The 17,033-nt window shown below is 42.0% G+C and overlaps 1 protein-coding gene across 1 annotated transcript in view; it reads right to left on the bottom strand.

Moving 5' to 3' along the window:
* Positions 1-5,227: 5,227 nt before the first annotated feature.
* LOC147635823 (protein SEMI-ROLLED LEAF 2-like) overlaps positions 5,228-17,033 on the bottom strand; it is a 53,784-nt gene continuing 41,978 nt past the window's right edge. The window contains exons 12-18 of the mRNA XM_086801179.1: positions 10,328-10,403; positions 8,704-8,831; positions 7,131-7,319; positions 6,895-7,032; positions 6,237-6,362; positions 5,951-6,112; positions 5,228-5,816 (exon numbers count right to left, since the gene is read on the bottom strand). Of these exons, the coding sequence (XP_086657305.1) occupies positions 5,661-5,816; positions 5,951-6,112; positions 6,237-6,362; positions 6,895-7,032; positions 7,131-7,319; positions 8,704-8,831; positions 10,328-10,403 (975 nt within the window). The 3' untranslated portion in view covers positions 5,228-5,660. The remainder of the gene's footprint in view (positions 5,817-5,950; positions 6,113-6,236; positions 6,363-6,894; positions 7,033-7,130; positions 7,320-8,703; positions 8,832-10,327; positions 10,404-17,033) is intronic.

The following is a 17,033-nucleotide window of genomic DNA, read 5'->3' as shown; positions in this document are numbered from 1 at the left end:
ACAGCCGTTCACTTCTCAGCAGAGAGACTGGCTTTGAGGAGTGAACAGAGACGAATATGTGCTCAACCTCCCTCTTGAGATCTCTGTGATTTTGGGTTTTTAATGTTTTTTATGATTTTCTTTTTCTCAAAGCCACGGCCATTCACTTCTCAAGGCCAGTCTCTCTGAGAAGTGAATGGTCATTCACTTCTTAGAGAGACTGGCAGAGATGAAAATGTGCTCAACCTCCCTCTTAAGATCTCTATGATTTTGGGTTTTTAATGTTTTTTATGTTTTTTATGATTTTCTTTTTGTGGATGGCTTGAACCAACCCCAAGCTATCCAATGATGCCTAGAATGCTTGACTAAACCTATTGTCCTTAGAAATTAATAAACTTCAAGAGCAAGATTAGGCACGTACTTGTAGCTCCCACTTTTGAGACTTACGAACTCCTTATGATCCATTGAAACCAAGATCAAATCAAACAAACAATCATGACAAAACATACTCCTACTGGTGGATTTACATTCCAACCGAGCAAATCAAGACTCTAGCAACTGATAGGATATGGAGGGCCCTAAGCTAAACGAATTCCCTAGAAGCAACGCCAAATATGTTCACCAAATAGAGCATGATACCTTGCACAACGAGATGGAGAGAAGAAGATAAAGAAGACCATGCAAGGGTTGGTTCGGGGACTAGCACTTAGGCAACCCTCATGAGGGTCGGTTCGGGGACTAGCACTTAGGCAACGCCAAATATGTTCACCAAATAGAGCATGATACCTTGCACAAAGAGAGGGAGAGAAGAAGATAAAGAAGACCATGCAAGGGTCGGTTCAGGGACTAGCACTTAGGCAACCCTCATGAGGGTTAACTCCTCTATGTGAGGCCACTAGGGGCTCACTCCACCGCCACTTCTGACACTCAACCATAACTTTCTCTGATAGAAAGATTACTTGGTTGGTTGGATGCACTATTGTTAGGGGCGATGTCATCACCAACAAGCCTTCTTGATCTCAAGTGCATGAAATGGTTTTAACTTGCCAAAATTTTAGATTTGCACACTTAGAATTATCAGATCTGCAAATGACAGGTTTCTACAGAATCATGGCAAATGTCCGCAGAATAATAGTCGTCGTCGTGATTATAAATCATGGATGTGATCCATGGCAAAGAGCACACCAAAATTTCAATTTATTCTCAACTACTCACAACGTCCTCTAGTGTCACAAAGTCCTTAGATCCCTGAGCACTTCTCTTGTTGATTTTGAAGGTATCGGTTGACATGATTTTGTAGGACTGAGAATCACGACTATGATCCTCTATAGAAACACGACAATAATGGACTTCACCCAAACTAGTCCAAATATTGTTCAAATGAGTTTCCTGATACCTCTAGTTATTGTTTCAAGTGTCTATCTTATTAAAATGGTCAAGTTCTATCACTATCATTGGTGACGTGGTAATCACGATGTGATCGACAATCACAGGCGTGATTCATGACATGGCAATCACGCTGTGTGATTTTAGCGACATGATTAGTGACGTGTCACTCACGGTCATGATCAACAATCACGGACCGTGATTTATGACATAGCAAACATAAATTTACGGACGTGATCGATAATCATGGTGGGTAGTGATTCGTTATCCATGATCACATTTGGATAACATGGAATCAACAATCACAGGCGTGATTCATGGCATGGCAATCACGCTCTGTGATTTTAGCGACGTGATTAGTCACGTGTCACTCACGATCATGATCAACAATCACAAACCGTGATTTATGACATAGCAATCTCATAAATTCACGGACGTGATCGATAATCACGGGTAGTGATTCGTTATCCGTTATCACGTTTGGATAAGATGGAATCTGTCAAAGATAAGATGCATTTAATGCATAATCTGGAAAATTGCGAAACAAATGAGTTTGTCAAAAAATCACGCGGTGAACAAAAATCACGGCCATGACTTTACAGACTCTAAAATCATGGCAACATGATTCCACAAGTATTAACTACAAATTCGGGGTACAAATCTTAAATTTTCTAGTTCAGATTTTCCAGATTGTTCCCTTGCAATATATGAATATACAAATGATATCAAGTAATGGGATCAATGGCTCTTTATTTTTTTGTTTTTCAAGATTTTTAAAAATGCACCAAATGGGTGTTACCTACACAATCACAGTTCTGATTATAGAGTTCACACCATGCAAGTGTTGATGTAAATTCTTGTTTTGTTGCCTTTCTAACTTTCAAACAATGCAAATAACAACTTCAAATGCTAAAACAATGCAAAATAGTCCTTTTTTACCTCTTTTTTCTATCTTTCTTCCACATCTTATTCTCTTCCTTGCCAATCACACAGCTTCAAACAATTATATTAACAAGGAAAAAAGAGACTTGTAAGAAGATGACAGGGAGTACATAGAGAGTTAAAAAGACCAATGGTCTACGGTGCCAAAAATGTTATAGGCTACACTATCCCTCTCCTAGTACAATGGACAATGCCACCTTAACTTGTTGAGGAGAACTTTTCGGTGTCCAAGCTTGTATCTCGGTAGATCACCACTCTCTTGCCTCCTCCTCAAGCTGTCACCATGAAGTTGCCATTCTCCATACAAGAACACTTACTCCTCTCTCCAGAACACAAGCATGAGATGCACCAAGAATGTAGCACTCTCTCCACTCAAGTCTCTCTCTCATACACCATAGATACACAAGAAAACAAGGAGATAAGACTAGACTCAATTGGCATAAAGGGGGTTGTGTCTTACAACTGACTCTTATTCACACTTGGGTACCCAAAACTTAATGAAAGATAAACTAGAAGCTTACAAATTACATAGTTTTGTGGCATAGCTAACTAGTCTCATAATTACAACATTTAGAGTGTCATTTCATGACACTTATTGTGCTATCTCTCATATGTAATGGAGAGATTCTAAGTTAACCCGAAATGAGGTTAACAACACCTCTCTTCCTAAGCCTGACAACTCAAAGAATTGGATAAGGGGGTTGTGTCTTACAGCTGACTCTCATTCACACTTGGGTACCCAAAACTTAATGAAAGATAAACTAGAAGCTTACAAATTACATAGTTTTGTGGCATAGCTAACTAGTCTCATAATTACAACATTTAGAGTGTCATTTCATGACACTTATTGTGCTATCTCTCATATGTAATGGAGAGATTCTAAGTTAACCCGAAATGAGGTTAACAACACCTCTCTTCCTAAGCTTGACAACTCAAAGAATTGGATGCATATTCTCGCAAGCATCGACATGCTGTCATTAAAGATAGGAACATGATTTGGTGGATCACATGGGTCTACGCTTACTTCTCTACATAATCAACATGGTTGCTTTAGATGAAGTAATAATTCATCCTCAAAGGGTACTCCTCCCCACGTCGTGATGAGGTAGGCAACACCACAAGGTGAAACCAATCAAACTAGCAATGAAGAGTGCCATTCCTATGAAATTAAACCTTCATTAGTAACAATATACTCATGTATTGGAAGCAGAAATGGCCTTTACACAATAATGAAAAATTACACTTAACTCAATCTAGGCCCGAATCGATACAACCATTAAGGGAGACACCATTTGAGAGTCCCAACAAGAAAAGCTGAAGCCAACACTAAGTAGCTAAACTTGAAAAGCTCAAGGGAGAAGAAGGTGATCTTGAGTACCAAAGAACTTCAAGCTATATAACATTTTAGAGATAAGTTTATATACTTCTAAAAACCCAAGAGAAGTTAGGGAGGTGAACCACATGCATCTTATGATGGCTGCAACAAAGTAAACCTTGCTAGCCCTAGAGAAGATCCTTGGCTAGTGTGCTAAGGTCCTCAAATCAATAGCTCTAATCAAAGAACACGAACATATTTTTGCATCGAAATACTGTCATGAAGGACATCTCATCACAAGTATATTGGAAAATCATTTGCCCCACCCTTGTGTTGTGACTACACATAACGGATGTGATCTATTTTGTAAGGCCCCCTATATGAAGAGCAATGATTATGGTGAGCATATGGACACTTGACGGTTCCGAGTTTAGACATATGGAAATATGGGCATATAAAGAGTAGTGATTGTGGGGAGCATATGGGCACCTACTAACAATTCCAAGTTTAGACACTAGATGATGGCCAAAAGTGGCTAGATGGTTAGGAGGCGGCTTACGTAGAGTTTTCATTCTGCTAAGTGAGATTGTTAGGATGATGGCCAAATGTGGCTAGATGGTTGAGAGACGGCTTATGTAGACTTGGCGTTTTGGCAAGTGAGATGCGTGCTTGTACGGGCTATGTGATTGCATTTGTGGGTAGTGGTGGACATAGCAAACTAAGGTCACTTTTCTCGATTGTGAGACCCGTTGATGATCTCAAATGGCCATGAGAGCTACACAATGGGACTTTATTGTAGTCTAATATGGTAATTAGATGATATGGTTGATTGGTCATTTTGGACTGAGACATGGGTTGGCCGACCTAAGCAATTTATGTCTGATAATCCTTGGGTACACAACATATTACCAAATCTTGCTCGCTTTGGTGTGTAGGTGAAGGAATTCAAATATGTTATATGCCATTATTATTAGCATCATTAATTCAATGATCTTTGATTCAGCATACTAATACAACTTAAGGATGGTGAGTTCTTAAGAACCAATATGAGATGAGGACTGATACAAGGATACAAAACCTTGAGAATCAGCTTGCACCAAAAAAGCATTTAAAGGAGACGCAGACGAGTAGTTCATATCAAGGATAAAGACCAGAGATTTTCCCCTTCAATACGTTTGGTGACCTAACTAAAAACCTGTGGAAGTCAACTCCCCACGTTTCTGCGATTCAAATATTTTACGTGGATGGAAAATTGCACGCTCAATAGGATTTCATTGCAAGACTTTCTTCAAATTGTTTAGGTGCCACGCCATAATACTGGCCTCTACCTTGTTTTATAGTGCGTGTGTGTAAACACACTCGCACCCCAATTTGTAACCCCTTCAAAGCCTCCCTTTTCCTCTTCCCCTTCCTCCTCCACAACTCAACCCCCCTCCAACAAGAGTTATGACACATTTTCACCCTTGCAGATATCAACAACACCATCGACTAAAGTGAATAAAGCAAACTCTTAAGCTTATGATTGCTTGGGATATCTTTTCACGCCTATAAACACATTTACCCTTTATAGGGGTTTTTTTTTTTAAGTCTAGATGAGCCCACTTCTATTCTCAAAAAAAGAGAATGGCTAATATAAGACAAGCTTACAAAGTAGATGTAATAAGTTTGAATTTTGGTCTTTTTTCAGAGTTGTTTAAGATTGCAAACCAAATAGATGATTGGCCAAAGGAGGTGTAATCCAATGGTTTAGAGGCTCAGGGGGGTCGTGAGTTGGAGTCATCCTGACATATAAATGGGCGTTTCCATTGTAAATACTCCTCAACAAACACAACACAAGCATCTGTGCTAGAAATATCGATTGAAAGAGAAAGGCAGTCAATTTTCCCCTTTGACTTGTTCCTGTAGCATAAGTGCTGTACATGTATAAAACTCTTTCACTTGGAACAATTGCTCCAACATGCCACGGATTCTGGTCAGATTGGGAACACCGAAGCTGGAAGATAAAGCCTTCAAAGGACTAGAATCAGAAATGCATCAATTAGCAGCCAGCAGCTCGCAGAAAGTTATCATAATGACTAACAGGAGGAAGCTTTAAGGTCTGCCATGGTTCAATGGTTGAAATAAATGGTGACTTCACAGAAATGGGGTTTTGGTTTTCCAGCCCCCTGTGTCTTTCATCTGATGCATGATTTGCCTAACAGAAAAAAGGTTGCCAAGGCAGAAATACTGAGTACTAACTAGCAGTGGAGCTGAACGCACAATCAGGTAGCTGAGTGATTCAAAAAAAAAAAGGCCAGAATGCTTGTGTAAGGAAAGACAAGAACTTACCATCAACGAGAGTGGCTGGTTACCTCCATCTAGGTTCATCCATACAGGCATCTTTCTCCTTGCAGTTGTACCAAATGCTTCACATCGCATTGCCACAGCAGAGTATGAGAGAGGTGTTACAGCAACCGAGACACTAGCTACTTGCCCTGCTGTTTCAAGAGCCTGCAGACCAGGCTTTGTCAGGAGACGCAGTAGTGAGGAGAAATATAAACCAAATAGCAAGGTCACCATTGAATCAAGCTAAGCATTCATAAGCTAACTGCTCAGTCGTAGCATGTGGTCTTACAGACTCCAGAAGTTGACTGACACCAATCACATTTGCTGAAGGGGTATGAATTGGAGTTCTCGAAAGCAGTTGAGGGAGGTCTGTACAAGAGATGTCACTGATAAGGTCGTCTTTCGGTTCTACTACCTGCAGAAATGGGTTGTCAGCAGAAAAGCACTGCTCATGTGCACTCTCTTTGAAAAAATCCAGCCCTAGCAGATAACCATAGTTGCAAAGCAGCCCTTAGTCGGCTGCAGACAAGGGAAACATTTGGGGCTAATGTTAGCCCATGGGCTAATCTGAAGAGTTTTTCAAAATGGGTGGGCTAATTTCATATTTTCCCTATAAATATATATATATACATAGGTATAGGGAAAATACCTATATATATATATATAGGGAAAATATGAAATTAGCCCACTCCTGTACTTCAATAACAAAAAAGCCATAAGAAAGTTTTATAGTCAATGGGTTACAATTCTAATGTTTACACACAGATTTTTGGGGAGAGTATATCTACCATGCACGATACTCAAAAGCTTATAGATGGGGTAAGGGGTAATGGATACACATTCACGTGATATTGAATTCAATCATTTAAGCAAGCAAACCTACGTTGTGTAATACAAGGACCAAAGTTTGAATCTACCCATTAAAAAAAGAGAGGGTGGTCACAAACCTCATCGAATGAAATGGTCTTTTGAAACAGGACTGCAGTCCACGGACGAGCTGTGTTCTGTATATCTAGGCCAAATGCAAAGCCACTGTCAGGTGAAAACATTTGCAGAAGTTCCTCCTGCAAGCTAGAAAGCTCCATCTGTCCAATAAAAAACAGCTTGTTAAGACAGACTTGAAGCATTATCATGCTTTCTGTTCACAGCAATCCATAGAACATTCTTTTCCAAAAATCCTTACCCCAAATGATGTGGATAAATTGCTCAGAATCAAAGACACCAGTGATTCATTGGAAATGTCTTTCTCCATCTTAATTACAGCTAACAATTTTGAAGCAGAAGCGTTATCGGCAGGTGTTCCATAGTGAGATACATCCACTTTGGTTGTAGTTCTTAAACCATTTTCGTCAAGCTCTAAATATGGATCCACCTGGCTCAAAACACAACACACTTAATGTGCCAAATGTAAACACAACCTTTCATCTGAATCAAAATGGAATCTTTTGTCACAGAAAAAAGGAAGAACTAGCATCCACAAAAGTTATAAATTGATCAACTCGCGCATGACTGTGCATGTGTGCATGACTTTGCACTAGTACAGAATGAGTTCCTTCTCGCTAGGTGGTCGCTGCCATGGCTTTTGCTTGTATGGAAGAAAAGATCCCCTAAGAAGGGGACCAGCCTGTCTCTTCTTGTCCCTGATGTGGTGTTCAATTTTAAAAAGCACATCCGTGTGTACAAATGGATGCATTGCATGCTGGACTGCAGCCATTGTGTTTTGACTCTTTTTCTTTTGGCGTTTTGATTGTCCAATTAAATAACTTGACCTCCAACAGGGTATGGCCTATTAGTGCACAAGAAATGAAAAAAAAAATGACCAATGAAAGAAGAAGAATTAGAATGCTGTCCATAATGTACGTTTTAAGAGAAGTCTTGACTTGGATATAACTAGCTCTTATATTGACAAAGATTGTAAAAGATGTGAAGTCCAAAATTGACAGCAAAGAAGAAAGATCTCACCCGCCTGTGGACAGGGATCTCCCGTGTCCAACTCATGGGCGGGGATGATGTCTGTAAAATCCAGATCCAACAAACAGTAGGCTGGTCAGCCTAGATGGCCAGCTACAACTCTGTATCCAGCCACATAATAGGCATAGAGATGACCCGTGGACAATGAAACTCAAGGGAAAGGAGATTTCTGAAAAGTCCCTCAAAAGGACCCAAAGCAATCTCAATTTACAGTAGGCTTGTCAGTCCAGATGGCCAGCTACAACTCTACATCCAACCCATGACTAGCATAGACATTACCCAGCTCAGTCAAAACTGCCTTGTTGCCTCTTGCCTGGTCACCTACTCTTAAGCGTGAATGCAATGCCAGCAGTCCAGATCTGCCTGCAACCTGCATCTCAGCTATGTCATGAATCATACACTAAATTGTTTCACCGGTGATGTTGAGAATACTGTTGTGTATAGCCCTTTAATTTTTATAATTTAAATATCTCAAGATTCCAGAATACTCGTTAGTCCCCAACGTGTTGCAGTGACTAGGGAGTAGAAATCTGCCGACTGTTGTGGTCTTGTTGGAATAATGAGATGAGATTCATTGTAAAACACAACAAAGTATGTGTGTGCCAATGCAAGAATTCTGTCGACTAGCTTTAGAGAAGCCATATAAACATGCAACCATCAAGTCCATCACCTAAAGTGTACATTATGTGCTATGGCAGTGCATGTTTCTGAACCAACTTACTAAGAACATCCTTTTCTCTTCAAATGACTTAAGTCATAGGAAATTTAATGCATTGTATGCTTACCAGGCCTCTTGCCAAGAGAGCCTTTATTCGAGCAGTAACCCCAGGTATGCTGTAAGCTTTCGATGCAAAGGCAAGCATAGCGATTGATAGTATGAAAAGAGACCTTTGCCTGGATGGCGATAAGTGTGCTGCAATATATTAGACAACAAATTTTTTTAACTGCATGATCATATTAAATGACAGATAATCTAGATGGCACTTATAATCAACACTATCAATTCTTCTTCTTTGCATGCCACTTTTTTGTGTGATTTCAACATTTTGGGTGCTTGAGCATGGTTTTAGAATCATTAACTATTAAAAAGCATGACCAGACTATACTGGCACATTTTCACATCTTAATGCTGTACGAAAATCTTCAGTGGAATTTGCCCAAAAAATCTATCTTATTTCCTTAACGGTTCTTCAAACCTTCCCTTTCTTCTCTCCTACATTTCTGTAATCCATCCTCCGTCTTTCCCCTTCCCTATGCAAAGAGGAGTTCACTCCCTTATGCAAAGCACTAGAAATGTGTGGCTCTCTGCTTGCATGAGATTCAGGCATGAGGAGACTCTTACAACACCATACTTGCACCTGGGAAGAGACATCTCAAACAGTCCTTATATTTTACTTTTGAGGATTGCCACATCCCAAATACAGAAGAACAGATGACATCAGCCAATGAAACCGCTCATTATTAGATGCCCAGTGTTACCTACCATACTTGCACCTAGGATTACTGTTACTTTGAGGATTGCTGCATCCCAAATACAGGAGAACAGATGACACCAGCCCATGAGTAGGTTCGACCACAAGGGAATTCTCTCAAGGCTTCTCAAAGATTCACAGCATTCCAAAGGCCCAGATTTCATGGAAACCCAAAGGAGATCCTAAGGAGCCCAGAAAAGGCACCAACCACAGAGTTCACCAGGCTAGAGCCTAGAGGAGGCACGCATTTTCCATGGATAAGTCAAGGATCTAGACCCTTGAAAGACAAGATTCTCTGCCACCTTCATAACCCCATCAATTTGACAAGAAAAGTGGAAAACCAGAATTCATTAGTGCTTTACAATGCTTTTCTTGAATCAGCTATGTTATATTTATCTAGTCATTTCACTTTTCATCGCTTCGCTAAAAAATCATTTAGGGGATGCTCTAGGCATCTCCTAGTACACCACGTACGCATTGTAAGTTTGTGGTTTCGTAAGCCATTTTGGCCTTTGTGAAGTGTGTAGACAGTGTTCTTTATTTGCTGTTCAATGGATCCTGTTTGTGGAACACAATCTCCTTGCAAGATGATCAACAAGTAGATTCTATGAGGAAATAAGTCTGACCCGGCATCATGATGCACATGTGAAAGAGTAAGAGCAATAGTTTTTAAATTCACGAGACTGAGCGTGGTGCTCTCTGCTGAACTTAGGAAAAACTACTGGTCAACTATGTTCTGTTGCACAGTTGAGACAAAAACTTACTTAGGACCAATGTTGCATATAGTTAACTAACAGCATTGGATTGACTCATTTTGTTTTCTTCAATGCTATCTAAAGAGTAACAACAGCACTACAATTTAATATGCACGACATATGGTACATAGAAATCATACTATACTATCTATTGTGACGTTGCCAAAATTTGCAGTGCTTACCATTTGTATCAAGTGCTACGGTCCTTAAAGATAACGCCAATTGAAATGCTCGAACAAAGATGTTGTGACTTGAGTTCTGCAATAGAGAAGGAAAATTTTATGTAAGTTCCTTATGAAAGCTATTATTGAAGAGCACCACACCAAACACACCCTTCTTTTACTATGTGAATTTATCGTTTTCATTCTGCTATTTTCCTTTAATTTTTGTCATTATAAGAATTGTTTTCAGGTCCTAATACTGGAAGAGCCCTACAAGCTCCTAGAAGTGCCCAAGACATAGCCCAATGGTTGGGACACCTTTTGGGCATAGTTTGGACACAAAATATTACTTTTTGGACAATGTTTCGTGGTTAAAATAGGTAAAGCGACTTGATTATGAATTCATGCCTTTTCTCTATAAATAGGAACATTAGGCATTTATTAGGATCATCATTCAAAGATCAAGAGAATCCAATTGTCAGATCCAGAAGAGCCTGTCACAGAAGATCCGCCTGAGATTGATAAGCTTGAGGAGATCCTCCAACCAGAGCAGATTGTATTTCACAAGGAGTGAAAGTTACCACATGGAAAGCTTTCCAGGAGATACCTTGTGAAATTCAAAAATTATTTGCCAATTGATGCAAAGTGGGTAGACGAGGATTATTTTCCTCAGCTTTTGAAGGCATATCTTGAGGCTTTTCAGTTGAGAACAACTGTTTAGAAGCCCGGGGAGATGTCACCATTTGGTCCATCTCCATTTCTGGAGCCACTTCTAGGGGATTGTCACTCCATAGAGCGGCCAGATTTGTGCCATGTTCACATAGGGCCAGCCCAGTGTCCCATGTGAAAGAGCCAATCTTTTGATGTCACATGGATGGAGCCAGATTCGTGCCACCCGTGTGTGACTAGTACTACCTCACATGGACAGGAGCCAATTTTGTGCCACCCGTGTGTGACCTGCTTCGTGCTGCATGGACGGGAGCCTGTTGGTGCCACCCGTGTGTGGCCAGGATGGCGTCTTACCTGTGGGATTGTCACTCCATAAGAAGATCAGGACATATATTCATATATCTGTCGCACCAGTTTTGTGCCCGACAAGAACTTTTTGTACAAGTTTCATGAAAGGGAGATTTCGGCCAACTACCCTCTCTCCTTCGCATGTTGCCCATGTATTGTATTCTGCTCTGTACCCGCCTCCAACTTGTACCTGTGTGCTATACCTACCCTGTACAAGCCTGTAGCTACTGCCCGTGTGTTGTACCTGCTACTGTACCTGCACCAATGTGATGTACCTGCCCTGTACCTACCTACAAACTGCACGTGTACCTACTGTACTAGATTGAACTTGTTGTACCTAAATTGTACTTGGTGTACCAAATCTATACAGACTGTACTAGGTTGTACTTGCTATACCAGCCTGTACCAAATTATACCTACTGTACCAAATTGTACCTGCTATACCAGATTGTACTCTACTGTACCTAAACTATACCAAGCATGTACTTACTGTACTAGGACATGTACTTGCAGTACTAGGTGGATCTGATTGCATGGTGAAAAGAATGCATCTCCATTGACTCCTACTACAAGCTATACCAGGTGCCTCATGTTTCTTATTTGTGTAAAATTAAAATTTGCTAAATTAAGTTCAAAGATTTCTTCAAGTTTTGTGCAGAGCAAAAACAAAGCATGTTTATGCTAACCATACTCAGGAAGCTTTCCTAGTTTGGTTAGTTTTTCCTAGAGTGGTAGTGCTAACCGCGTCCTTAAAATTTCTGAGAGCCAGTGAAGGTTAGAAACACTAGGGAATCCGGGAGCAAAGCTTATATGGGAGAAACAGGCAATGTTCTCTCCGTGGTGTACCCTTTGCCTGTGCTAGTACGGGCGTGCTTGTTGGTGCACGGTCCCGGAAGACCAGTGAAAGGTAGGTGTGCACCCAGTGAAGGTGGGAGTGTGGCTGTGACTTGGGGCTTCTTCGACTGTCCAAACTTCATCGACAAGTATCCAATTGTTTGAGTTGTATTCACTCCATGTGAGGAGAAATCTAGCCAATTGGCCCGTGACACTTGTACATATAAATACTCCAAGAAATACAAATGTATTGAGAAGGAGGCTGGCCTTTTCCGGCCCCAGTGTTGGTGTCAAGTGTTATTGGTCATTTTCAATTTTAATGTTGCTAATAATATTCATTGTTGATATTAGTTAAGTGAACTAAAAATGTGTATTTTGTCTTCCGATTTGTAGGCCTCTTGTAGGGAGCGGTTACATTGGTATCAGAGACCGGTCGTCTCTCTTTCTCAAGAAGTGACATGGTGTTTTGAGATTGGAAGCATACACAGACACTTGACTCAATGGACAGCCAAGGCAATCCTATGGAGGTGCCAAATTCAAGAGGTCAATCAAGTGCTTCACCTGATTCTAATGCATTGCTTGGAAGGCACAAGCCTCTTGAGAGAGGTTATGCCATCCCGTTGAAAAGAGCTTATGCATGAGGATAAGCCCAATGCTTTGAGGGCTGAATTGGAGCACATGAAGATGCTTTTGCAAGCAAAAGAGCAAGAGCTGAAATTTCTGCATAAAGATCCCCATGTACAAAGTGTCATTGAAGCAAGGAAAGCTGATGATATGGTGGATATGACCTGTGAATCCATGGCTCGTGAAGTGGGCAAGAAGCCAAGGGAGTTGGCACTCTCTTATCTCATCCGAAAGGGAGATCTCAAGGAAGGAGAGGATGGAGAGCTAGTATTCAAGAATCCACCCCGTTTGAAGCAGGGAGACCCAGCATCTCAACGGTTGAGGTCTTTTATACACAAGGAAGAGATATCAATCACTTCCCGCCATGCATCAACTCCTCATGGGACAAGAGGCAACAAGTATGTGCATGTTGGAGCTAGTGGGCGACATGATGGCCTTGTGGATTCAAAGAATGTATATCATAGAGAGAGTGGTCGGCATGCAAGCCGAAAGACTTTGCCCATTGAGTTGTCTCGTGGTGAGACATTGCATCATTTGGGGAGGTCACATGCATCGGGGCCACAGATTCATAATGCACATGCCACCGTGCCTCTTGAAACATCTTTGGTTGCCCATGCAAAGAGGGCTACCCCGTTGGATAAGGGGAAGAGAAAAAGAGAAGAACATGTACCACAACCCAAGAAGCTCAAGGAGTTCAAGGCAAGGGACAAGTTTGTGAAATTTGATGCCTTTCATGGAGAGTATGATGCCTCTAAGGTGCTAGCTTTTGTGGCACAGTTTGACATTGCTTTTAGTGATGAGGACTTCATTGAGAAGTCTCTCTCTCTCTCTCAGAAGGAGGAGGTCCGCAGGATTGCAGGCAGCTACAGGCTGCAAGAGGTGTTTCTCACTCCCTCTCTCTCTTGGAAGGAAGCTACAGAAAGCGCACAGGGGCTAACAGTCGAGAGGCTTCTCTCTCTCTCTCTCTCTCTCTCTCTCTCTCTCTCTCTCTCTCTCTCTCGTTTCAGTTAGTTGTTTAGTTGTTTTCAGCTTTGCTTACACAGACATTATATCCGATCCACCAATTGTTGTAACCTTTTTGGTCTCATAGGTCATTTTGGCCTTTTGAAGACGTTAATATATCATTTCATTTCATCTCTCTCTCTCTCTCTCTCTCTCTCTCTCTCTCTCTCTCTCTCTCTCTCTTCACTGGCTTGTGACTGTCTTGGAGGTACTCCTTTGGCCCTTTGTGAGAGGAAGGGTTTGGTAGCTTTGAGGGTGGATATAAGACAATCCGAGCATAGTAGCAGGGGAACCCCGTTTCCCCCCATTGGTGTGGAACGCGTTCCCCCATCACCTGAACCAGTGGAACGTTGGAAACGGGGGCTGGAACGTTGAGGTGGTCGAAAGAGGTGGAACGGCAGGGAACGGTGGTGGAACGGGAGATGGAACGGGAGAGGGAACGCGAGCCTGCCGTTCCCCCACGTGGGAACGCTGATGACGTGGATTTTAAAAAAAAAATAGAAGCCCGTAAGCCTTGCGCCAATCGCTTTTCGGAAATTCGCACCCGGGTCCCCTACGCCTTTCGCCCGTCGCTTTTCGGAGTTCGCGCCTGTACCAGTATAGTCGCCGTTGCTGTCCACGACTCCACGAGTCCACTGCCCGTACTGTCCTGCCTGTACGGCAACTGTTCTGTACTACATAGTACAGTCGCCGCAGCCACTGGCAGCCAGGCCCCAGCCCTTGCACTGTGCAGACTTGCAGTGTACACTGTACACTGTACACACAGTGACTACATTCATCTAAAAGGCAAGGCAGCAAGCTTTTCTCTTTCTTCTCTCTCTCTTTTTTTGTTTGAACTTTGAACTTTTGGTGTTTTAAAAATTACCTATGGTGAATCATAATCTGGACTGCACACTGCACAGTCTCTCCCCATTAAACACAAGAAAAAAAAAGGACTCATTTCTCTGTAATGGTTAACTTTGAAAGCCTATTCAACTTTTTGCCCGAATTTGCAGACATCATGGCTTACTCGGGTTCAAAGCGATCGGCTTCGAATGCTACTTGGTGGGACGAGGTTGAAAGGCTAGAAAGGTATTCATCTAAGGGAGGTGCAACACGATGGAAATGCAAGCAATGTAACAAAGAGAAGTCAGGAGGAGCAAACCGTGTGAGAGCACATCTATGCCATGTAAACAATGAAAAAGCACAAGTGAACAAATGCCCAGGGACAACACCTGAAATGCGTAGAGAGCTTTTGGCAAAGTACCCAAGTGAAGAGGAGAAAGCATGTGCATGAAAGAAACCGGCAATTGATGCATCTTACTTCAGTAGACAAGGGGAAGATGTACACTTGGGAGATGGACGACAGTATGGAGGACTTGGGAGCTTTGCATTTTCCCAAGATTCGCAGTCTATGGGTGCAAGTTCCGGCAAGCAGCAAACCTTGGGAGCAGCTTGGGATCCCCGCAAGAAAGAGAGGGTAGATACAGCTGTTGCAAGGTTCTTTTATCATGATCATGTAGCATTCAATGTTGCCAGGTCTCCATATTTCATTGAAATGGTCCAGGAGATTGCACGGTATGGCCCAACATACAAGCCTCCTTCATATGAGACACTACGCACCACCTTGTTGCAAAAGGAGAAAGCTGCAATTGAATGTGCTTTAGAGTCTGTGCATGAAAGTTGGGCAAAGAATGGTGTGTCACTTATTGCAGATGGTTGGAGTGACACTCGAAAAAGGTCCATTCATGGCATGGTTGCTTATTCTCGAGGAAGAATGCAATTCATTTCCTCACATGATGCTTCTGGGACTGGAAAAATTGCAGATCAGCTTGTGGAAGAGTGGGCCGAAGGTATTGAGAAAGTTGGACCAGAGAATGTTATTCAGTTCTTAGCTGACGGTGAGGCAACAAATCGAGCAGCTGGTCTTAAGCTTGAAGACAGGTATCCGCATATCACATTTAGTCCATGCTTTTCTCATTGTTTGAGCAACTTATTGAAGGATGTTGGCAGCTTGCCATGGGTTGATCCACACATTCAAAAAGGCAAGGAGATAATAAGCTTCATTCAAAACCATCAGTTTATTTTGAATGAATTCCGCAAGAGATCGGCCAAAAAGGATCTCTTGAAGTACTCAGAGACACGCTTTGGTTATAACTTTCTCATGATGAAGAGGTTATCCAAAGTGCAATTGCCTTTGAAGCAGTTGGTTGTATGTAATGAGTGGATGGGATGGACACTTTCTCGCTCAAGAGCCGGCATAGAGGTTGCAAGAACCATACAAGACTTCACATTTTGGGATGAAGTCAATACTATCAATGCTATGATGAAGCCGATCATGCGCTTGATGCGGATTGCAGATGGACGGGAGCCATGCATTGGCAAGGTTTATGAGGGGGCTGACCGAATGATCAAGAAAATAGGGGAAATGGGCTTGTCTGATGAGAAATATGCAGAGGTTCGAGAATTATGTGAAGCACGATGGAATGGTTATCATTCTCCTACGCATGCTGCTGCGTATGTCTTGGATCCCGAGTTCCAAGGATGTGGACAAGAGGCCGATGATGAGGTGATGGATGGTTGGGAGACAGTGCTTTCTAGGCAAGTTCGTGATGCAGATAAACAAACGTTGGTGAAAGACCAACTTGGATTTTATCGCAGCAAGTTGGGAAGGTTTGGATCGGCTGATGCACAGAGAGATAGGTTTAAGATAGGGGCTACTTTATGGTGGGAGGATTATGGGGCTCGTACACCACAGCTTCAATCATTGGCAGTAAGGATTTTGTCTCAAGGTGCAAGCTCCTCTCCGATTGAGCAGCTATGGAGTGTGTTCGGCCATGTTGCATCCAAGAAGAGGAACAAATTTGGGACAAAACAAGTCAATGACTTGATTTTTGTAAGTGCTAATTTGCGCTTGCTTGGTGATATGGCATCTCCCAAACCAGAGAAGTTTATATTGCTTGATGAGGAGTCCTCGGATGATGAGGAGACACATGGACTTGCAGATCCTGGTCAGGATGGGATTGAAGATTTGGATGCTGCAGATGTTGGTCTTGATGATATGGCTTTCTTGGATGACATAGATGATAGTCTCCTTGATGGCATCACTGGCAGTAGCCATGCATGCATAGAAACATGGGACGGGGAATGGGGACGGGGACAGGGACGGGGAACGGGACGGGAACAGGGCAAAAGGCCGTCCCGGGGACGGTGGAAAAAACGGCAATCTGAAAACGATTGTTTTTTTGCAATTTTTTTTAACACACTTGAT

Source organism: Cibotium barometz, chromosome 8, assembly GCF_041138505.1.
Source record: "Cibotium barometz isolate CiBa-2024 chromosome 8, ASM4113850v1, whole genome shotgun sequence".
Classification (NCBI taxonomy): Eukaryota; Viridiplantae; Streptophyta; class Polypodiopsida; order Cyatheales; family Cibotiaceae; genus Cibotium; species Cibotium barometz.
This window is presented reverse-complemented; position numbering and strand designations above follow the sequence as displayed.